Source organism: Petromyzon marinus, chromosome 80 (genome assembly GCF_048934315.1).
Source record: "Petromyzon marinus isolate PM22_M1 ecotype Great Lakes invasive population chromosome 80, UKy_Petmar_22M1.pri1.0, whole genome shotgun sequence".
Classification (NCBI taxonomy): Eukaryota; Metazoa; Chordata; class Hyperoartia; order Petromyzontiformes; family Petromyzontidae; genus Petromyzon; species Petromyzon marinus.
The window spans coordinates 11,605,132-11,627,050 of record NC_133746.1 but is presented as its reverse complement, the minus strand read 5'-3'; the positions used below and the strand labels follow the sequence as shown (position 1 = coordinate 11,627,050).

Sequence of the window (21,919 nt, the reverse complement as noted above, 5' to 3'; positions counted from 1 at the left end):
TACGTGTGTGTGAGTGTGTAGGTGTGTGTGAGTGTGTATGGGTGTGTGTGAGTGTGTATGTACGTGTGTGTGAGTGTGTAAGTGTGTATGTACGTGTGTGTGTAGGTGTGAGTGTGAATGTGTGTGAGTGTGTGTCTCTCTCTGTGTGTGTTTACGTGCAAGTGTGTGATTGTGTTTGTATGTACGTGTGTGTGAGTGTGTAGTTGTGTGTGAGTGTGTATATACGTGTGTGTGAGTGTGTAGGTGTGTGTGAGTGTGTAGGTGTGTGTGAGTGTGTAGGTGTGTGTACGTACGTGTGTGTGTAGGTGTGATTGTGAATCTGTGTGTAGGTGTGAGTGTGAATGTGTGTGAGTGTGTAGGTGTGAGTGTGAATGTGTGTGAGAGTGTGTGTCTCTCTGAGTGTGTGTGAGTGTGTAGGTGTGAGTGTGAATGTGTGTGAGAGTGTGTGTCTCTCTCTCTGTGTGTGTGTTTACGTGCAAGTGTGTGATTGCGCTAGTCTGCGTGTGGACATGTCCGGGCGTGGTTCTGACCACCCACCGACCCACAAAGACAAAGATCCCCCGTATAGCCTTAACAGACTGTAGGGGCAAGTGCTGTTAGCGAGCACCACCTATAAAGGCCGGCACAGCACACGAGGGGGTGGGTGGCCAGCACCACGCCCGACCGCCTTTGTCTCCCCAGTGGCGATGTTTACTACACACCGTACCAGGCACTCATTTGAGGCTGAGTCGACCTAGGGGAGGCCCGGGACCGGTTCAGATAATCGTCACTGGTGGTGTTGGCCGTGAGCGCGAATCGAACCAGGGTCGCCGGGTTCGTAGCGCAGCGTAGCGCTAACCACTACACCCACCGCTCTCCACCCACCACCACCCACCCACCCACCACCACCCACCCCACCACCACCACCACCCACCCCACCACGAGGTCGTGGCTTCGATCGCTACTCCTGGCCATGCCTGCTGCTGCTGCTGTAGATTTGGAGTCTGCGTCTCTCTCTCATCATCATCTTCACGGTGGCTAGGAGATGTTGACTACCTCGCCTGGTATACAGGAGGTCTGTGTCTCTCTCATCATCACAGTGGCTATGAGATGTTGACTACCTCGCCTGGTCTACAGGATGTCTGTGTCTCTCATCATCATCATCACAGTGGCTATGACAATGTTGACTACCTCGCCTGGTCTACAGGAGGTCTGTGTCTCTCTCATCATCATCATCACGGTGGCTATGAGATGTTGACTACCTCGCCTGGTATACAGGAGGTCTGTGTCTCTCTCTCTCTCATCATCATCATCACAGTGGCTATGAGATGTTGACTACCTCGCCTGGTCTGCAGGAGGTCTGTGTCTCTCTCTCATCATCATCATCACGGTGGCTATGAGATGTTGACTACCTCGCCTGGTCTACAGGAGGTCTGTGTCTCTCTCTCATCATCATCATCACAGTGGCTATGTGATGTTGACTACCTCGCCTGGTATACAGGAGGTCTGTGTCTCTCTCTCATCATCATCATCATCACAGTGGCTATGAGATGTTGACTACCTCGCCTGGTATACAGGAGGTCGTGGGTTCAACCCCGACCCTGACGATGCCTGCTGCTGCTGCTGCTGTAGATTTGGAGTCTGCGTCTCTCTGTCTCTCTCTCTCTCATCATCATCACAGTGGCTATGTGATGTTGACTACCTCGCCTGGTGTACAGGAGGTCGTGGGTTCAACCCCGACCCTGACGATGCCTGCTGCTGCTCCTCCTGCTGCTGTAGATTTAGAGTCTGCGTCTCTCTCTCATCATCATCATCATGGTGGCTATGAGATGTTGACTACCTCGCTCGGTATACAGGAGGTCGTGGGTTCAACCCCGACCCTGACGATGCCTGCTGCTGCTGCTGTAGATTTGGAGTCTGCGTCTCTCTGTCTCTCTCTCTCTCTCATCATCATCACAGTGGCTATGAGATGTTGACTACCTCGCCTGGTATACAGGAAGGTCGTGGGTTCAACCCCGACCCTGACGATGCCTGCTGCTGCTCCTCCTGCTGCTGTAGATTTAGAGTCTGCGTCTCTCTCTCATCATAATCATCATGGTGGCTATGAGATGTTGACTACCTCGCCTTGTATACAGGAGGTCGTGGGTTCAACCCCGACCCTGACGATGCCTGCTGCTGCTGCTGCTGTAGATTTGGAGTCTGCGTCTCTCTGTCTCTCTCTCTCATCATCATCACAGTGGCTATGAGATGTTGACTACCTCGCCTGGTATACAGGAAGGTCGTGGGTTCAACCGCGACCCTGACGATGCCTGCAGCTGCTGCTGCTGCTCCTGCTGCTGTAGATTTGGAGTCTGCGTCTCTCCCCTCCCCCACCCCCCCATCCCCTCTCGTGGTCGCGTGAATTTCCCTCCGGCCCTTCCACCGTCCACATTTAGAACCCAACAACACCCACGTGGCTTCCTAGAACGCTATCTTGGCTGCTTCTGCCCTTGCATTTCCACACGACGACGATGACGATGGTGACGATGATGACGATGATGATGACGACGATGATGACGATGGTGACGATGGCGATGGTGACGATGATGCCATCCAGCCGCTCGGCTAAGCTGTGGACGTTCCGTCATGTCCACGTCACTTCTGATCAAGAGTTACCACCACGAGGCTTGCACAGAAGGCCCCATCTTTTACCAAGTGGACGTCACAACAACAACAACAACAAAATAATAATAATAAAGATAATAAACAGGTCCCTGCAGGGTGGGCCGGTAGGAACATTGGAATTTTGCGCAATTTTATAAGACATTGTTACGTAAAATTGTGCAAATTGAGAGCGTCTTCCCACCTTTTTGCCCTCAAAATCGTTGAGGGTTCTTCGGACAAAATTAACCTCTGTAGAGGAGTGGAATGGTGAAATCCTCATTGACTGTAATCTGCTCATTTTGGAGCAATGTATCATAAAATCGTTAAGGGCTGGGCCGACAAAAATGACAACTATTGCATTTTAAAAAAATAAGGATTTGTTTCCCGGTATACGGCAGTATGGGGCTTTTGAAAGGGGACGGACGGACGGATGGACGGACACATTAATCTATTAGCAGGCTGGTACACTCAGTTTACAACTTCGTACCTACCAGTATAAGACATAATCAAGTCTCTGCGCTGTCTATTGCTGATTTTATACACCCAACAGCACGAGATTTCACTTCGTTAAAGTATTGAAAGGGGACGGACGGACGGACACATTAATCTATTGCAGGCTGGTACACTCAGTTTACAACTTCGTACCTACCAGTATAAGACATAATCAAGTCTCTGCGCTGTCTATTGCTGATTTTATACACCCAACAACACGAGATTTCACTTCGTTAAAGTATTGAAAGGGGACGGACGGACGGACGGATTAATCTATTGCAGGCTGGTACACTCAGTTTACAACTTCGTACCTACCAGTATAAGACATAATCAAGTCTCTGCGCTGTCTATTGCTGATTTTATACACCCAACAGCACGAGATTTCACTTCGTTAAAGTATTGAAAGGGGACGGATGGACGGACGGACGGACACATTAATCTATTGCAGGCTGGTACACTCAGTTTACAACTTCGTACCTACCAGTATAAGACATAATCAAGTCTCTGCGCTGTCTATTGCTGATTTTATACACCCAACAGCACGAGATTTCACTTCGTTAAAGTATTGAAAGGGGACGGATGGACGGACACATTAATCTATTGCAGGCTGGTACACTCAGTTTACAACTTCGTACCTACCAGTATAAGACATAATCAAGTCTCTGCGCTGTCTATTGCTGATTTTACACCCCAACAGCACGAGATTTCACTTCGTTAAAGTATTGAAAGGGGACGGACGGACGGACGGATTAATCTATTGCAGGCTGGTACACTCAGTTTACAACTTCGTACCTACCAGAATAAGACATATCAAGTCTCTGCGCTGTCTATTGCTGATTTTTCACCCCAACAGCACGAGATTTCACTTCGTTAAAGTATTGAAAGGGGACGGACGGACGGACACATTCATCTATTAGCAGGCTGGTACACTCAGTTTACAACTTCGTACCTACCAGTATAAGACATAATCAAGTCTCTGCGCTGTCTATTGCTGGTTTTACACCCCAACAGCACGAGATTTCACTTCGTTAAAGTATTGAAAGGGGACGGACGGACGGACACATTAATCTATAGCAGGCTGGTACACTCAGTTTACAACTTCGTACCTACCAGTATAAGACATAATCAAGTCTCTGCGCTGTCTATTGCTGATTTTACACCCCAACAGCACGAGATTTCACTTCGTTAATGTATTGAAAGGGGACGGACGGACGGACACATTAATCTATTGCAGGCTGGTACACTCAGTTTACAACTTCGTACCTACCAGTATAAGACATCAAGTCTCTGCGCTGTCTATTGCTGATTTTACACCCCAACAGCACGAGATTTCACTTCGTTAAAGTATTGAAAGGGGACGGACGGACGGACACATCAATCTATTGCAGGCTGGTACACTCAGTTTACAACTTCGTACCTACCAGTATAAGACATAATCAAGTCTCTGCGCTGTCTATTGCTGATTTTATACACCCCAACAGCACGAGATTTCACTTCGTTAAAGTATTGAAAGAGGACGGACGGACGGACACATTAATCAATTGCAGGCTGGTACACTCAGTTTACAACTTCGTTTCTACCAGTGGTATAATGATAATGATGATGATGCCGTCTTGATTTGAAGCTTTTTCGCGACCGCAGGAACGCACACCATAGGCTTCGTTGGGCAAAGTCAACGTAGGCGTGAGCGAAATGATCGCAGGATTGACAATAACCGCAGCCTTCAGAGGACGTCCCTTCCCCTCATGGATACAGCGGGATGCAACGCTATTGTGTCGTTTCCTGAGAGCGAAGTTGTCCTTTCCTGAGCGTTCATGCTGAGCAAAGTGATTTAAATGAAAAGCAACGATCTTTTGAATCGAGAGACAACTGCGCACTTCTGAATGTTTTTGCAAGTTTAAAAAACAAAACAAAAAATGTTTAGATTTTTTTTTTCCGCGTGGCTGTTTGGACGAATACGTTGCTAATTTGGATTCGTGCGTTTGTTCTTTAACCTGACTTTCACGTGAGCATGAAAGGCGCAACATGGGACCGTTTCGTCATCGAAAAGAGGTTGAATTTTTTTAAAAATATATATATCGCCGTCACCGTCACAAACGTAATAAAAAGACACTTTCTGCACTTTTGAGGCAGAAGCAATTAGGAAGATAACACTTAACTACCCAGGGACAAACTAAAATTATCATTTGGTTACACAGCGTTGTAACTATGGGTCTCTATGTGTCTCTATGGGTCTCTGTGTATCTCTATGGGTCTCTGTGTATCTCTATGGGTCTTTGTGTATCTCTATGGGTCTCTATGTATCTCTATAGGTCTCTATGGGTCTCTATGTGTCTCTATGTGTCTCTATGTGTCTGTGTATCTCTATGGGTCTCTGTGTATCTCTATGGGTCTCTGTGTATCTCTATGGGTCTCTGTATCTCTATGGGTCTCTGTGTATCTCTATGGGTCTCTATGTATCTCTATGGGTCTCTGTGTATCTCTATGGGTCTCTATGTATCTCTATGGGTCTCTATGTATCTCTATGTATCTCTATGGGTCTCTGTGTATCTCTATGGGTTTCTGTGTATCTCTATGGGTCTCTGTGTATCTCTATGGGTCTCTGTGTATCTCTATGGGTCTCTATAGGTCTCTATGTATCTCTATGGGTCTATGCATCTCTATGGATCTCTATGTATCTCTATGTATCTCTATGGGTCTCTGTGTATCTCTATGGGTCTCTGAGTATCTCTATGAGTATCTGTGCATCTGTATGTATCTATATGGGTCTCTATGTATCATTATGGGTCTCTATGTATCTCTATGGGTCTCTATGTATCGCTATGGGTCTCTATGTATCTTTATGGGTCTCTATGTATCTCTATGGGTCTCTATGTATCTCTATGGGTCTCTGAGTCTGTAGATGATGATGATGATGGTGGTGATGATGATGGTGGGGATGATGGTGGTGATGATGGTGATGATGATGGTGATGATGATGGTGGTGATGATAATGGTGATGATGATGGTGATGATGGTGATGATGATGGTGATGATGATGCTGATGGTGGTGATGATGGTGATGATGATGCTGATGGTGATGATAATGGTAATGATGATGGTGATGATGGTGGTGATGATGATGATGGTGATGATGGTGGTGATGATGGTGGTGATGATGGTGGTGATGATGATGGTGATGATGGTGGTGATGATGGTGGTGGTGATGATGGTGGGGATGATGGTGGTGATGATGATGGTGGTGATGGTGATAATGATAATGGTGATGATGATGGTGATGATGATGGTGGTGATGATGATGGTGATGATGATGGTGGTGATGATGATGGTGGTGATGATGATGGTGGTGATGATGATGATGATGGTGATTCAGCTGCTATAATTGGCGATGATCGCGGCTCGCTTCTGAAACACAGCAACTCCAACAGCGCAGTGGGGGTGGGGGGCCTTACAAGAATTAAAAATAAATAGTTCATACACAAAGACAAAGACCCCCCGTATAGCCTGTGACAGACTCCCTTAGAGGCGACGTTCACCACACTACTCCGCTACACCAGATACTCATTTGAGGCTGAGTCGACCTAGGGGAGGCCCAGGACCGGGTCAGATAATCGTCACTGGCGGTGTTTGCCGCGAGCGGGAATCGAACCCGGGTCGCCAGGTTCGTAGCGCAGCGTAGCGCTAACCGCTACACTATCGACACACACACAAACACCCATGCACAGACACACACACACAGACACACAGACAGAGACATACAGACACACAGACACACAGAAACACAGACAGAGACATACAGACACACAGACACACACAGACACACACACAGACAAACACCCACACACAGACACACACACACAGACAGAGACACACACACAGACAGAGACACACACAAACACCCACACACAGACGCACACAGACACCCACACACAGACACACACAGACACACACACTCAAACACACACAGACACACACACTCAGACACACACAGACACACACACAGACACACAGACACCCACTCAGACACACACAGACACACATACAGACACACACACAGACACCCACTCAGACACACACAGACACACATACAGACACACACACAGACACCCACTCAGACACACACAGACACACATACAGACACACACACAGACACCCACTCAGACACACACAGACACACACTCAAACACACACACAGACACACAGACACACACACACACAGACAGGCATACAGACACACAGACACACATAAACACACAGACACACACAGACACAAAAAAGACACACAAGATACACACACAGACACACACAGACACACAGAGACAGACACACACACAGACACAAAAACAAAGACACACACAGGCACACACACAGACACACACACAGGCACACACAGACACCCCCACTGACGCCTGTGTACACTCGTTAACGGATCTCTCCTGGTGACCACAACTGGCACGAAATGCATAAGCCTGGGCACCACGCCCATAACAAAGCAGACACACACAGAGTCACAGACATACACACAGACACACATACAGACACACACACGCACAGACACACACACAGACACACACACAGACACACACACAGACACACACACAGACACACACAGATACACACACAGTGACATACACAGATACACACACACAGATACACACACACAGACACACACAGATACACACACACAGATACACACACACGCACAGACACACACACAGAGTCACAGACATACACACACACAGACACACACACAGATACACACACACTCACAGACATACACACACACAGACACACACACAGATACACACACAGACACACACACAGAGTCACAAACACCCACACACAGACAAACAGACACACACTCACCCACCCACACGAGTGTGCCCCCCACTCACCCACCCACCCACATGCCCCCCCACCCACCCACCCACCCCCCACCCACCCACCCACGTGCCCCCCCACTCACCCACCCACCCACGTGCCCCCCACACCCACCCACCCACCCACGTGCCCCCCACACTCACCCACGAGGAAGTTGGAGGGTGAGTCGGGCGAGCTGAAGATGTCCTTCGTGTTGGGATCAAAGCGGAGCCACAATGCCACTCCCAGCACGGCAGAGCCACAGATCTGCACAGGGCGAGAAGGTCAACCACGTGCGGTGGGGGGCAAGTGCTCTTAGCGAGCACCTACACACACACAATAGCAGACTGTTGGGGCAAGTGCTCTTAGCGAGCACCTACACACACACACAATAGCAGACTGTTGGGGCAAGTGCTCTTAGCCAGCACCTACACACACAACAACAACAACATTAGCACCTACACACACACAATAGCAGACTGTTGGGGCAAGTGCTGTTAGCGAGCACCTACACACACACAATAGCAGACTGTTGGGGCAAGTGCTCTTAGCGAGCACCTACACACACACAATAGCAGACTGTTGGGGCAAGTGCTGTTAGCGAGCACCTACACACACACAATAGCAGACTGTTGGGGCAAGTGCTCTTAGCGAGCACCTACACACACACAATAGCAGACTGTTGGGGCAAGTGCTGTTAGCGAGCACCTACACACACACACAATAGCAGACTGTTGGGGCAAGTGCTGTTAGCGAGCACCTACACACACACAATAGCAGACTGTTGGGGCAAGTGCTCTTAGCGAGCACCTACACACACACAATAGCAGACTGTTGGGGCAAGTGCTGTTAGCGAGCACCTACACACACAATAGCAGACTGTTGGGGCAAGTGCTGTTAGCAAGCACCTACACACACAATAGCAGACTGTTGGGGCAAGTGTTGCTAAGAGAGCACCTACACACACACACAATAGCAGACTGTTGGGGCAAGTGTTGCTAAGAGAGCACCTACACACACACACAATAGCAGACTGTTGGGGCAAGTGCTCTTAGCGAGCACCTACACACACACACAATAGCAGACTGTTGGGGCAAGTGTTGCTAAGAGAGCACCTACACACACACACAATAGCAGACTGTTGGGGCAAGTGTTGCTAAGAGAGCACCTACACACACACAATAGCAGACTGTTGGGGCAAGTGCTCTTAGCGAGCACCTACACACACACCAACAGCAGACTGTTGGGGCAAGTGCTCTTAGCGAGCACCTACACACACACACAATAGCAGACTGTTGGGGCAAGTGCTCTTAGCGAGCACCTACACACACAACAACAACAACATTAGCACCTACACACAACAACAACAGCAGACTGTTGGGGCAAGTGCTCTTAGCGAGCACCTACACACACACACAATAGCAGACTGTTGGGGCAAGTGTTGCTAAGAGAGCACCTACACACACACAATAGCAGACTGTTGGGGCAAGTGCTGTTAGCAAGCACCTACACACACACACAATAGCAGACTGTTGGGGCAAGTGTTGCTAAGAGAGCACCTACACACACACACACAATAGCAGACTGTTGGGGCAAGTGCTGTTAGCAAGCACCAACACACAACAGCAACAACAGCGAACTGTTGTTGTGTGTGTGTAGGTGATCTTAGCGAGCACCTACACACACAACAACAACATTAGCACCTACACACACACACAATAGCAGACTGTTGGGGCAAGTGTTGCTAAGAGAGCACCTACACACACACACAATAGCAGACTGTTGGGGCAAGTGTTGCTAAGAGAGCACCTACACACACACACAATAGCAGACTGTTGGGGCAAGTGCTCTTAGCGAGCACCTACACACACACAATAGCAGACTGTTGGGGCAAGTGTTGCTAAGAGAGCACCTACACACACACAATAGCAGACTGTTGGGGCAAGTGCTGTTAGCAAGCACCTACACACACACACAATAGCAGACTGTTGGGGCAAGTGCTCTTAGCGAGCACCTACACACACACACACAATAGCAGACTGTTGGGGCAAGTGTTGCTAAGAGAGCACCTACACACACAACAACAACAACATTAGCACCTACACACAACAACAACAACAACATTAGCACCTACACACACACAACAACAGCAGACTGTTGTTGTGTGTGTGTGTAGGTGCTCTTAGCGAGCACACACACACACAATAGCAGACTGTTGGGGCAAGTGTTGCTAAGAGAGCACCTACACACACACACAATAGCAGACTGTTGGGGCAAGTGTTGCTAAGAGAGCACCTACACACACACAATAGCAGACTGTTGGGGCAAGTGCTCTTAGCGAGCACCTACACACACACAATAGCAGACTGTTGGGGCAAGTGTTGCTAAGAGAGCACCTACACACACAATAGCAGACTGTTGGGGCAAGTGTTGCTAAGAGAGCACCTACACACACACACACACAATAGCAGACTGTTGGGGCAAGTGCTCTTAGCGAGCACCTACACACACAACAACAACAACATTAGCACCTACATACAACAACAACAACAATAGCAGACTGTTGGGGCAAGTGCTCTTAGCGAGCACCTACACACACACACAATAGCAGACTGTTGGGGCAAGTGCTGTTAGCAAGCACCTACACACACAACAACAACATTAGCACCTACACACAACAACAACAGCAGACTGTTGGGGCAAGTGCTCTTAGCGAGCACCTACACACACACACAATAGCAGACTGTTGGGGCAAGTGTTGCTAAGAGAGCACCTACACACACAACAACAACAGCAGACTTTTGGGGCAAGTGCTCTTAGCGAGCACCTACACACACACACAATAGCAGACTGTTGGGGCAAGTGTTGCTAAGAGAGCACCTACACACACACACACAATAGCAGACTGTTGGGGCAAGTGTTGCTAAAAGAGCACCTACACACACACACAACAGCAGACTGTTGGGGCAAGTGCTCTTAGCAAGCACCTACACACACAACAACAACATTAGCACCTACATACAACAACAACAACAGCAGACTGTTGGGGCAAGTGCTCTTAGCGAGCACCTACACACACACACACACAACAACAGCAGACTGTTGGGGCAAGTGCTCTTAGCAAGCACCTACACACACAACAACATTAGCACCTACACACATACACAATAGCAGACTGTTGGGGCAAGTGCTCTTAGCGAGCACCTACACACAACAGCAACAGTGGACTGTTGGGGCAAGTGTTGCTAAGAGAGCACCTACACACACAACAACAACAGCAGACTGTTGGGGCAAGTGCTCTTAGCGAGCACCTACACACACAACAACAGCAGCAGACTGTTGGGGCAAGTGCTGTTAGCAAGCACCTACACACCCACAACAACAACAGCGGACTGTTGGGGCAAGTGCTCTTCGCGAGTACCTACACACACAATCAACAACAACAGCGCCATTAGCCACCACGTGGCGGTGACGTCACAACGCTGCCTGTGCCAGGCAAGGTGCACTTGAAGGCCACGTGAAGTGTCGAAGGCTCGTTGATAGGAGGGTCATGGGACAGACCCAGCAGGTGCCACGGGTTGACTGACTGAGACGAGTGGCTGATGCACCACCTGTGACCTCTACTGTGCCAATGTTCTGCATTTTAGCCGCCCGGCGCTCCGCTCGTTGTTGTGAGCGTCGCTCCTCCACCCTCCGTTGTTGTTGGAGGGCGACTGCCTCCAACTGGCCAGTAGCGTCCTTCACGAGCCTCCTCCACAGAGGCCGATCTTGACACCGCTGGTACCAGTCATCGGCAAGTCCACTCAGCTCCACGTCCTCCTGTACCACATCACTCCATCTCTTCTCTAGCCCCGTACCTCCTGTACCACATCACTCCATCTCTTCTCTAGCCCCGTGCCTCCTGTACCACATCACTTCATCTCTTCTCTAGCCCCATGCCTCCTGTACCACATCACTCCATCTCTTCTCTAGCCCCGTACCTCCTGTACCACATCACTCCATCTCTTCTCTAGCCCCGTGCCTCCTGTACCGCATCACTCCATCTCTTCTCTAGCCACGTGCTTCCTGTACCACATCACTCCATCTCTTCTCTAGCCCCGTGCCTCCTGTACCACATCACTCCATCTCTTCTCTAGCCTCGTGCCTCCTGTACCACATCACTCCATCTCTTCTCTAGCCCCGTGCCTCCTGTACCACATCACTCCATCTCTTCTCTAGCCCGTGCCACGCCCGTTAAGCCCCCTCGATCCACCCATACAGAAGCTGCTCAGGCATGCGGTGGCTGGGCATGCAGGCTACATGACCCAGCCAACGCGGCCTCGCCTGCCAGATGAGCTCACCGATGGGACTGTGTCCAGATATTTCTTAGGATTTGTGAGCTCCTCACACAATACAGCCTGGTTAAAACCAGGATGGATCGTAGGCAGGATGGATCGTAGGCAGGCCAGCCTAAATGTTTATTTAGGGGGGGTCCACGTTTCGCAAGCGTAGAGAAGGGAGGGAATGACCATGGCAGAGAAGACCTGAAGCTTAGTGCGGAGCGACAGACCAGGTAGTTTCTAACCGGCGAAGATGTTACATTAAGGGGGTCCACATTTTGCAAGCGTAGAGAAGGGAGGGAATGAACGTGGCAGAGAAGACCTGAAGCTTAGTGCGGAGCGACAGACCAGGTATCTTCCACACAGCGTTACGCAACTGATGAAAAGATATTGGCGCTCGACTGATTCGGAGTGAGACCTCTGCTGTTAAACTGGAGCCGGTCATGAGCACACTGCCCAGGTATGGGAAACTCTCCACTCTCTCCACAACTGCCCCATCATCGATTGGGAGTTGTGGGGGTGGAGTGTCCGATGGCACAAAATACCCAGGCAGGTGCTTAGTTTTGGTGGGGCTGATGGTAAGGCCCCACACCTCTTAGTGGCAAGCTCCAGGTTCAGCAGCAGCACCTCCAACTCCTCCTCTGAGTGAGCATCGAGTACAAGATCATCGGCATAAATTTTGATTTAAAGCTTTCGTGACTGCAGTAATTCATATTCTTAGTTCTTTCGGTAAAGTCACGTTGAAGGGAAACAATAAAATAATAAAATATATATAAAACAATAAAAATTCTCACGACGTTTCGACCATAACACAAACGGTCGTCTTCAGGTGTGTTTGTGTTATGGTCGAAACGTCGTGAGAATTTTTATTGTTTTATATATATTTTATTATTTTATTGTTTCCCTTCAACGTGACTTTACCGAAAGAACTAAGAATATCATCGGCATACATAACGTGGTTGAGCAATAGGAAGCCATCCCTTGACCGCACCCGGGCATCGAACAGGCTCCCACTGTATCTGTACCAGATGGAAATCCCTTCTGTACAGCCATCGAAAGCTTCTCAAACTAGGGGGTAAAATACGATGTTAAATAATGTGGGAGCCAGAGGACATCCATGTCGCACCCCAAGGTGGACAGGGAATGGCTCCGACTCCCAGCCACGTAGTTTTACCCAGGGCTGCCTACCATCATGCAGGCCCTTAATGATTGTGCGCAGAGAGTCAGGGACTCCAAAAGCACGAAGAACAACCCAGAGCCCAGGCCTACTGATGGTATCATAGGCCTTGACCAGGTCAATAAAGCAGAGATGTAGGTCTTGTTGGAATTACCTACACCTCTGCTGTAGCAGACGGATAGAGAATAGGGAATCTGTGCAGGACCGCCCTTTCCTGAAACCGCATTGGGGCTCCGCAAGCCTCTCCTCAGCGTGCCTGGCAGGCGATGTTGAATAATCCTTGCCAGGACCTTCCCCGGCACACTGAGTGAGATGCCCCTGTAGTTGTTACAGTCTGTGCGGTCCCCCTTTCTTAAAGAGGGGGACCACCAGGGCATCCTTCCAATCCTGCGGAACCCATCCAGTGGTCCAGACTGTTGTTATGATGCCATGTAGGGCAGTCTGCACACCCAATGCCACCCTCCCTCAGCAGTTCGCTTGGGAGATCGTCTCTGCCCGGTGCTTTTCCTCGTCTGAGATTCCAGACAGCCCCTCAAACTTCCTCCACAGATGGCACCTCAACCAGCCACACAGGGCGTGGCTACTTTTGCCAATATTTGAGGCACTGCAGCCTCAGCAGGGTCATCCCCACTTTGCCCCACGATGTTTTCCAGGCTGAGGGATTTCCCCTCCCCCAAGGACCTCACTGAAATGCTCTGCAAATCTGGAAACCTGTTCCTGGGGGGTCAGAGATTGGATCACCGTTCTTTCCCCTAATGATGGTAATAGGTGTAGCGCTGCAGGTTACTTTTTTGATGGAATTGAAGAGCGATTTGTGATCGCGGGCCACTGAAGCAGACTTCATCTCCTCAGCAACCAGCGACCACCACCCATCATCCTTGCAGCGCCTCACAGCTCTCTGAACCTCTGAGCGAAGGCTGCTGTAAGCCTCCTCATTCTCCGTGGTGGGATGCTGTAGACGATGAGAGTGGGCCTGTCGCTTTTTCTCAGCCAGCCTGAACACCTCCTCTGTCAGCCAGGGTCTCTGCGGACGTTTGAACCGTGCACCCAAAGCAGCCATTGCAGCTGCATGAGTCACAGTCCTAAAACCTCGCCCATTTCCCATTAGCTAACCACACAGCAGCAAGCGATGTTGAAATTCTCGCTTGCAACTAACATCAGCTAGCCGAAACCAAGGCTACGGTGGTTTTGAACGGGGTCCTGGGTGTACACCCACCACCAGAGTGGAAGAATGGCAGGCGCATTTTACAGATGACTAGTCGATGGTCAGAGGGCAGATCAGCTCCACGGTAGGTCCTGGTGTCAAGGACATGGGCCCACATCCGCTGTTCCGTCACTACATAGTCCAGCAGATGTTCTCGCTTGGACCCGGCATGCACCCACGATGCTGTGTGAATGCGCCGATGCCGGAACAGGGTGTTGGTAATTACAAGCCCATGGGCTGCACAAAAATCTAGCAGCCTCCTACCGTTGTTATTGAGCTGATCTGGCCCATGCCTTCCAATCACTCCGACCAGGTGTCAGCGTCATGACCAACTCGGGCATTTAAGTGGCCCATGAGGATGACTCTATCCCGAGGGGCCACTTTAGCTAGCACCTGTGACAGGAGGTTAAAAAAAGGGCATCCGACTCATCGGCCTTGCCTGCATCCCTCCCGCTGATATTCATCTGGAGTGGGGGCGTAAGTAACCACAACCACCACCGCCGCCATTCCTCGCTTCTTGTTAATACGGAGTTGAGCCCACAACAGCCTGGAATGTCCAGTTTCCCACACCTCACCGCCACGCTTCCACGCACCCTTCATCCTTTTGCTTACAGGAAGGGTCACTCCCTTCTTGTTATTTGGCAATTTCCTTGCCCCGAGTGGAGGACTGTCCACCCCTCACGGTGGCCGGAGCCAGACCCGGTCCATCGGACCTCCCGTATTCCGCAGAGGTGCAGGCGGTACAGGTCCATCTCCCAAACAAATAAGTGTCAGCCACTAGTCGGCAAACGAGTGGCTGAGTGAGTGGGTGAGTGAGTAAATGGGTTGGTGAGTGGTTGAGTGAGTGAGTGGGTGAGTGAGTGGGTGAGTGAGTGGGCAAGTGAGTGGGTGAGTGAGTGGGTTGGTGAATGGTTGAGTGAGCAAATGGGTTGGTGAGTGGTTGAGTGAGCAAATGGGTTGGTGAGTGGTTGAGTGAGTGGGTTGGTGAGTGGGTGAGTGAGTGAGTGGGTTGGTGAGTGAGTGAGTGGGTTGGTGAGTGGGTGAGTGAGTGAGTGGGTTGGTGAGTGGGTGAGTGAGTGGGTTGGTGAGTGGGTGAGTGAGTGAGTGGGTTGGTGAGTGGTTGAGTGAGTGGGTTGGTGAGTGTTTGAGTGAGTGGGTTGGTGAGTGGGTGAGTGAGTGAGTGGGTTGGTGAGTGGGTGAGTGAGTGAGTGGGTTGGTGAGTGGGTGAGTGAGTGAGTGGGTTGGTGAGTGGGTGAGTGAGTGAGTGGGTTGGTGAGTGGGTGAGTGAGTGAGTGGGTTGGTGAGTGGGTGAGTGAGTGGGTTGGTGAGTGAGTGGGTGAGTGAGTGGGCAAGTGAGTGGGTGAGTGAGTGAGTGGGTTGGTGAGTGGGTGAGTGAGTGAGTGAGTGGGTTGGTGAGTGGGTGAGTGAGTGAGTGGGTTGGTGAGTGGGTGAGTGAGTGGGTTGGTGAGTGAGTGGGTGAGTGAGTGGGCAAGTGAGTGGGTTGGTGAATGGTTGAGTGAGCAAATGGGTTGGTGAGTGGTTGAGTGAGCAAATGGGTTGGTGAGTGGTTGAGTGAGTGGGTTGGTGAGTGGGTGAGTGAGTGAGTGGGTTGGTGAGTGGGTGAGTGAGTGAGTGAGTGGGTTGGTGAGTGGGTGAGTGAGTGGGTTGGTGAGTGGGTGAGTGGGTGGGTGAGTGGGTGAGTGAGTGGCTGAGTGAGTGGGTGAGTGAGTGGTTGAGTGAGCGGTTGAGCGAGTGGGTGATCCCGAGTCTCACTCTGACCCCGAGTCCCGGTCTCCCCGAGTCTCACTCTGACCCCGAGTCTCACTCTGACCCCCGAGTCTCCCTCTGACCACCGAGACCCGGCCTCCCCGTCTTCAACACTTCCACAAGCCCTGAAATCCGATCTCCTGAAATCATTGGCACGGCCAAACAAGGATCCCCTTTGTCAGCGAGCTCGCATCAACTCGAGCGCACAAACACAAACGCACACCCGCACGCACAACACGCGACAGCAGCAGGTGGAAGACATCGGACAGGCAGCTGCTGGGAGTATGGTTACACAGTCCCACCTGGTCTCACGATGCCCGGCTAAATATCCCCCGTTACTCCGCAGCCGTCGGGAGATCGAGCAGAGCAACCACGCACGGCCGCATTTGTCTCCCGAGTGCTTGAGCATTTCCACAATGAAGCTGTTGTGGAGGGACTCAGAGAGGAACGAACACCGGGAACCCCATCCCGTATGGCACGGCGGCCTGGACGGACCGAGAGTCGCGAGTTCAAACGCCCGGCGCAGCGGCAGGCAGCTGGTGGCATCTGCATCTGTAGAACGTGAAGAACCAGTGGTATCTACATCTGCAGAACGTGAAGAACCAGTGGCATCTACATCTACAGAACGTGATGAACCAGTGGCATCTACACGTGAAGAACCAGTGGCATCTACATCTACAGAACGTGATGAACCAGTGGCATCTACACGTGAAGAACCAGTGGCATCTACATCTACATAACGTGAAGAACCAGTGGCATCTACATCTACATAACGTGAAGAACAAGTGGCATCTACACGTGAAGAACCAGTGGCATCTGCATCTGTAGAACGTGAAGAACCAGTGGCATCTGCATCTGTAGAACGTGAAGAACCACTGGCATCTACATCTGTAGAACGTGAAGAACCAGTGGTATCTACATCTGCAGAACGTGAAGAACCAGTGGCATCTACATCGACATAACGTGAAGAACCAGTGGCATCTACACGTGAAGAACCAGTGGCATCTGCATCTGTAGAACGTGAAGAACCAGTGGCATCTACATCTGCAGAACGTGAAGAACCAGTGAAATCTACATCTGTAGAACATGAAGAATCAGTGGCATCTACATCTACATAACGTGAAGAACCAGTGGCATCTACATCTACATAACGTGAAGAACAAGTGGCATCTACACGTGAAGAACCAGTGGCATCTGCATCTGTAGAACGTGAAGAACCAGTGGCATCTGCATCTGTAGAACGTGAAGAACCACTGGCATCTACATCTGTAGAACGTGAAGAACCAGTGGTATCTACATCTGCAGAACGTGAAGAACCAGTGGCATCTACATCTACATAACGTGAAGAACCAGTGGCATCTACACGTGAAGAACCAGTGGCATCTGCATCTGTAGAACGTGAAGAACCAGTGGCATCTACATCTGCAGAACGTGAAGAACCAGTGAAATCTACATCTACATAACGTGAAGAACCAGTGGCATCTACATCTACATAACGTGAAGAACCAGTGGCATCTACACGTGAAGAACCAGTGGCATCTGCATCTGTAGAACGTGAAGAACCAGTGGCATCTACAGAACGTGAAGAACCAGTGACATCTACATCTGCAGAACGTGAAGAACCAGTGAAATCTACATCTGTAGAACGTGAAGAACCAGTGAAATCTACATCTGTAGAACGTGAAGAACCAGCGTCATCTACATCTGCAGAAGGTAAAGAGCCAGTGGCATCTACATCTACAGAACGTGATGAACCTGTGGCATCTACAGAACGTGAAAAACCAGTGACATCTACATCTGCAGAACGTGAAGAACCAGTGGCATCTACATCTACAGAACATGAAGAACCAGTGGCATCTACATCTACAGAACGTGAAGAACCAGTGGCATCTACATCTGCAGAACGTGAAGAACCAGTGTCATCTACATCTGTAGAACGTGAAGAACCAGTGGCATCTACATCTGCGGAAGGTGAAGAACCAGTGGCATCTACATCTGCAGAACGTGAAGAACCAGTGGCATCTACATCTGCAGAACGTGAAGAACCAGCGGCATCTACATCTGCAGAAGGTGAAGAACCAGTGACATCTACATCTGCAGAACGTGAAGAACCAGTGGCATCTACATCTGCAGAACGTGAAGAACCAGCGGCATCTGCATCTGCAGAAGGTGAAGAACCAGTGGCATCTACATCTGCAGAACGTGAAGAACCAGTGGCATCTACATCTGCAGAACGTGAAGAACCAGTGGCATCTACATCTGCAGAACGTGAAGAACCAGTGGCATCTACATCTGCAGAACGTGAAGAACCAGTGGCATCTACATCTGCAGAACGTGATGAACCAGTGGCATCTACAGAACGTGAAGAACCAGTGACATCTACATCTGCAGAACGTGAAGAACCAGTGGCATCTACATCTGCAGAAGGTGAAGAACCAGTGGCATCTACATCTACAGAACATGAAGAACCAGCGGCATCTACATCTGCAGAACGTGAAGAACCAGTGGCATCTACATCTGCAGAACGTGAAGAACCAGTGGCATCTACATCTGCGGAACGTGAAGAACCAGTGGCATCTACACGTGAAGAACCAGTGGTGTCTACATCTGTAGATCGTGAAGAACCGGTGGCATCTACAGGACATTATAAAATGTTTAAAGCCATTCCCTGTGTTGAGTGTACACGCCATACAAACACGATTAGAATCGACAGGGAACGAAGTCGTTCGTACAGTTGAGGTCAGTTCCTGTCCAGCGCTTTCTAGCACGTCACGCACATTCATGGAATTGCAGCAAACCCGACACCCCACCCAACCACCCACACACCCACCCACCCGCTTCACACACTCACCCACCCACCCATCCACTCACTCACCCACCCACCCATACACTCACTCATCCACTCACCCACCCATCCACTCACTCACCCACCCACCCATCCACTCACTCACCCACCCACCCATCCACTCACTCACCCACCCATACACTCACTCACCCACCCACCCACTCACCCACCCACCCATACACTCACTCACCCACCCACCCACTCACTCACCCACCCACTCACTCACCCACCCACTCACTCACCCACCCACCCACTCACCCACCCACCCACTCACCCACCCACCCACCCAACCACTCACCCATCCATCCACCCACCCATCCATCCACTCACCCACCCACCCATCCACTCACCCACCCACCCATCCACTCACCCACCCACCCATCCACTCACCCACCCACCCATCCACTCACCCACCCACCCATCCACTCACCCACCCACCCATCCACTCACCCACCCACCCATCCACTCACCCACCCACCCATCCACTCACCCACCCACCCATCCACTCACGCACCCACCCATCCACTCACCCACCCACCCATCCACTCACCCACCCACCCATCCACTCACCCACCCACCCATCCACTCACCCACCCACCCATCCACTCACCCACCCACCCATCCACTCACCCACCCACCCATCCACTCACCCACCCACCCATCCACTCACCCACCCACCCATCCACTCACTCACCCACCCACTCACCCACCCACTCACCCACCCACTCACCCACTCACCCACCCACCCCCTCACCCACTCACCCACCCACTCACCCACCCACCCACCCACTCACCCACCCACCCCCTCACCCACTCACCCACCCACTCATCAACCCACCCACTTCACAGGGAGTTGTAAATGCAGCGAGAAGCAACCGGTCTTGCCGGTTATCAGGAAACAGAGAGAGAGAGAGAGATCGTCTGGCAATCATCCACCGCTCCCCACAGCCCCGAACCCTCGTAAAAAAGGCAAAGATCCCCCGTGTAGCCTCTAATAGGGCTGTTGGGGCAAGGGTTGTTAGTAGCGGCAGCGCCTATACACAGACAAAGATCCCCCGTGTAGCCTCTAGCAGGGCTGCAGGGGCAAGTGCTGTTAGTAGCGAGTAGCAGCAGCAGCGCCTATACACAGACAAAGATCCCCCGTGTAGCCTCTAACAGGGCTGTAGGGGCAAGTGCTGTTAGTAGCGAGTAGCAGCAGCACATAGACACAGACAAAGATCCCCCGTGTAGCCTCTAGCAGGGCTGCAGGGGCAAGTGTTGTTAGTAGCGAGTAGCAGCAGCAGCGCCTATACACAGACAAAGCTCCCCCGTGTAGCCTCTAGCAGGGCTGTAGGGGCAAGTGCTGTTAGTAGCGAGTAGCAGCAGCACCTATACACAGACAAAGATCCCCCGTGTAGCCTCTAGCAGGGCTGTAGGGGCAAGTGCTGTTAGTAGCGAGTAGCAGCAGCGCCTATACACAGACAAAGATCCCCCGTGTAGCCTCTAACAGGGCTGTAGGGGCAAGTGCTGTCGGTAGCGAGTAGCAACAGCGCCTATACACAGACAAAGCTCCCCCGTGTAGCCTCTAGCAGGGCTGCAGGGCCAAGTGCTGTTCGTAACGTGCAGCGCCTACGTAGGCTACGGGCCTCTGTGGCCACGCCCGGCCGCCTTTGTCTCTCCCCCGCCAGCAGGCGAACCTGTAGGAATCACCGCCAAAACCGGTGTCATTCGTTTGAGGCCGAGTCGACCTAGGGGTGGGAGTCAGACCCAGGAGCGGTTCAGACAATCGCTGGTGGCCCCCGTCAGTGCGAATGGAAATTGGCGATGGCAGGTCAGCCCTGCCCCCTTTGATTATTACGGTAAAGTAACGTGGGAATTAAAATAAAAAAAAATACGCACACGAAAGAAGTCCCGACGTTTCGATCGCAACGCACCAGCGGGTCGTCCTCACCGCGGTGGAATAATGAAAGTAACAATAATCATCATCATCATCATCCAGCTGTGGAGTTGCTGAACCAGCGAGAGCTTGTTACAACAAGGAGGTTATTATACGCACGTGGCGACGGGCAAGCAAGGCCGAGTCCTGAGCTGGTGATCACCCTGAGTGTCCCTGATAACGCCACGCAGGAGGTCGTGGGTTCGATCCCGGTGTCTCTCATCATCATCATCATCACGGTGGCTATGAGATGTTGACGACCTCGCCTGGTCTACAGGAGGTCTGTGTCTCTCTCATCATCATCATCATCATCACGGTGGCTATGAGATGTTGACTACCTCGCCTGGTCTACAGGAGGTCTGTGTCTCTCTCTCATCATCACAGTGGCTATGAGATGTTAACTACCTCGCCTGGTACGCAGGAGGTCGTGGGTTCGATCCCGGTGTCTCTCATCATCATCATCATCACGGTGGCTATGAGATGTTGACGACCTCGCCTGGTCTACAGGAGGTCTGTGTCTCTCTCATCATCATCATCACGGTGGCTATGAGATGTTGACTACCTCGCCTGGTATACAGGAGGTCTGTGTCTCTCTCTCTCTCATCATCATCACGGTGGCTATGAGATGTTGACGACCTCGCCTGGTCTACAGGAGGTCTGTGTCTCTCTCTCATCATCATCATCACGGTGGCTATGAGATGTTGACGACCTCGCCTTG

General features: G+C 51.0%; 1 protein-coding gene across 9 annotated transcripts in view; it reads right to left on the bottom strand.

The window, feature by feature from the left end:
• Nucleotides 1–21,919, bottom strand: part of LOC116958586 (CD9 antigen-like) — an 82,869-nt gene that overhangs the window by 35,158 nt on the left and 25,792 nt on the right. For all 9 annotated transcript variants that reach the window (XR_012931187.1, XR_012931184.1, XR_012931189.1 and 6 more), the window contains exon 2: nt 8,139–8,241. Coding sequence is in view for 1 of the 9 variants with exons in the window: in XM_076057269.1 (XP_075913384.1) it covers nt 8,139–8,241 (103 nt within the window). In the remaining 8 variants the exon portion in view is untranslated. The remainder of the gene's footprint in view (nt 1–8,138; nt 8,242–21,919) is intronic.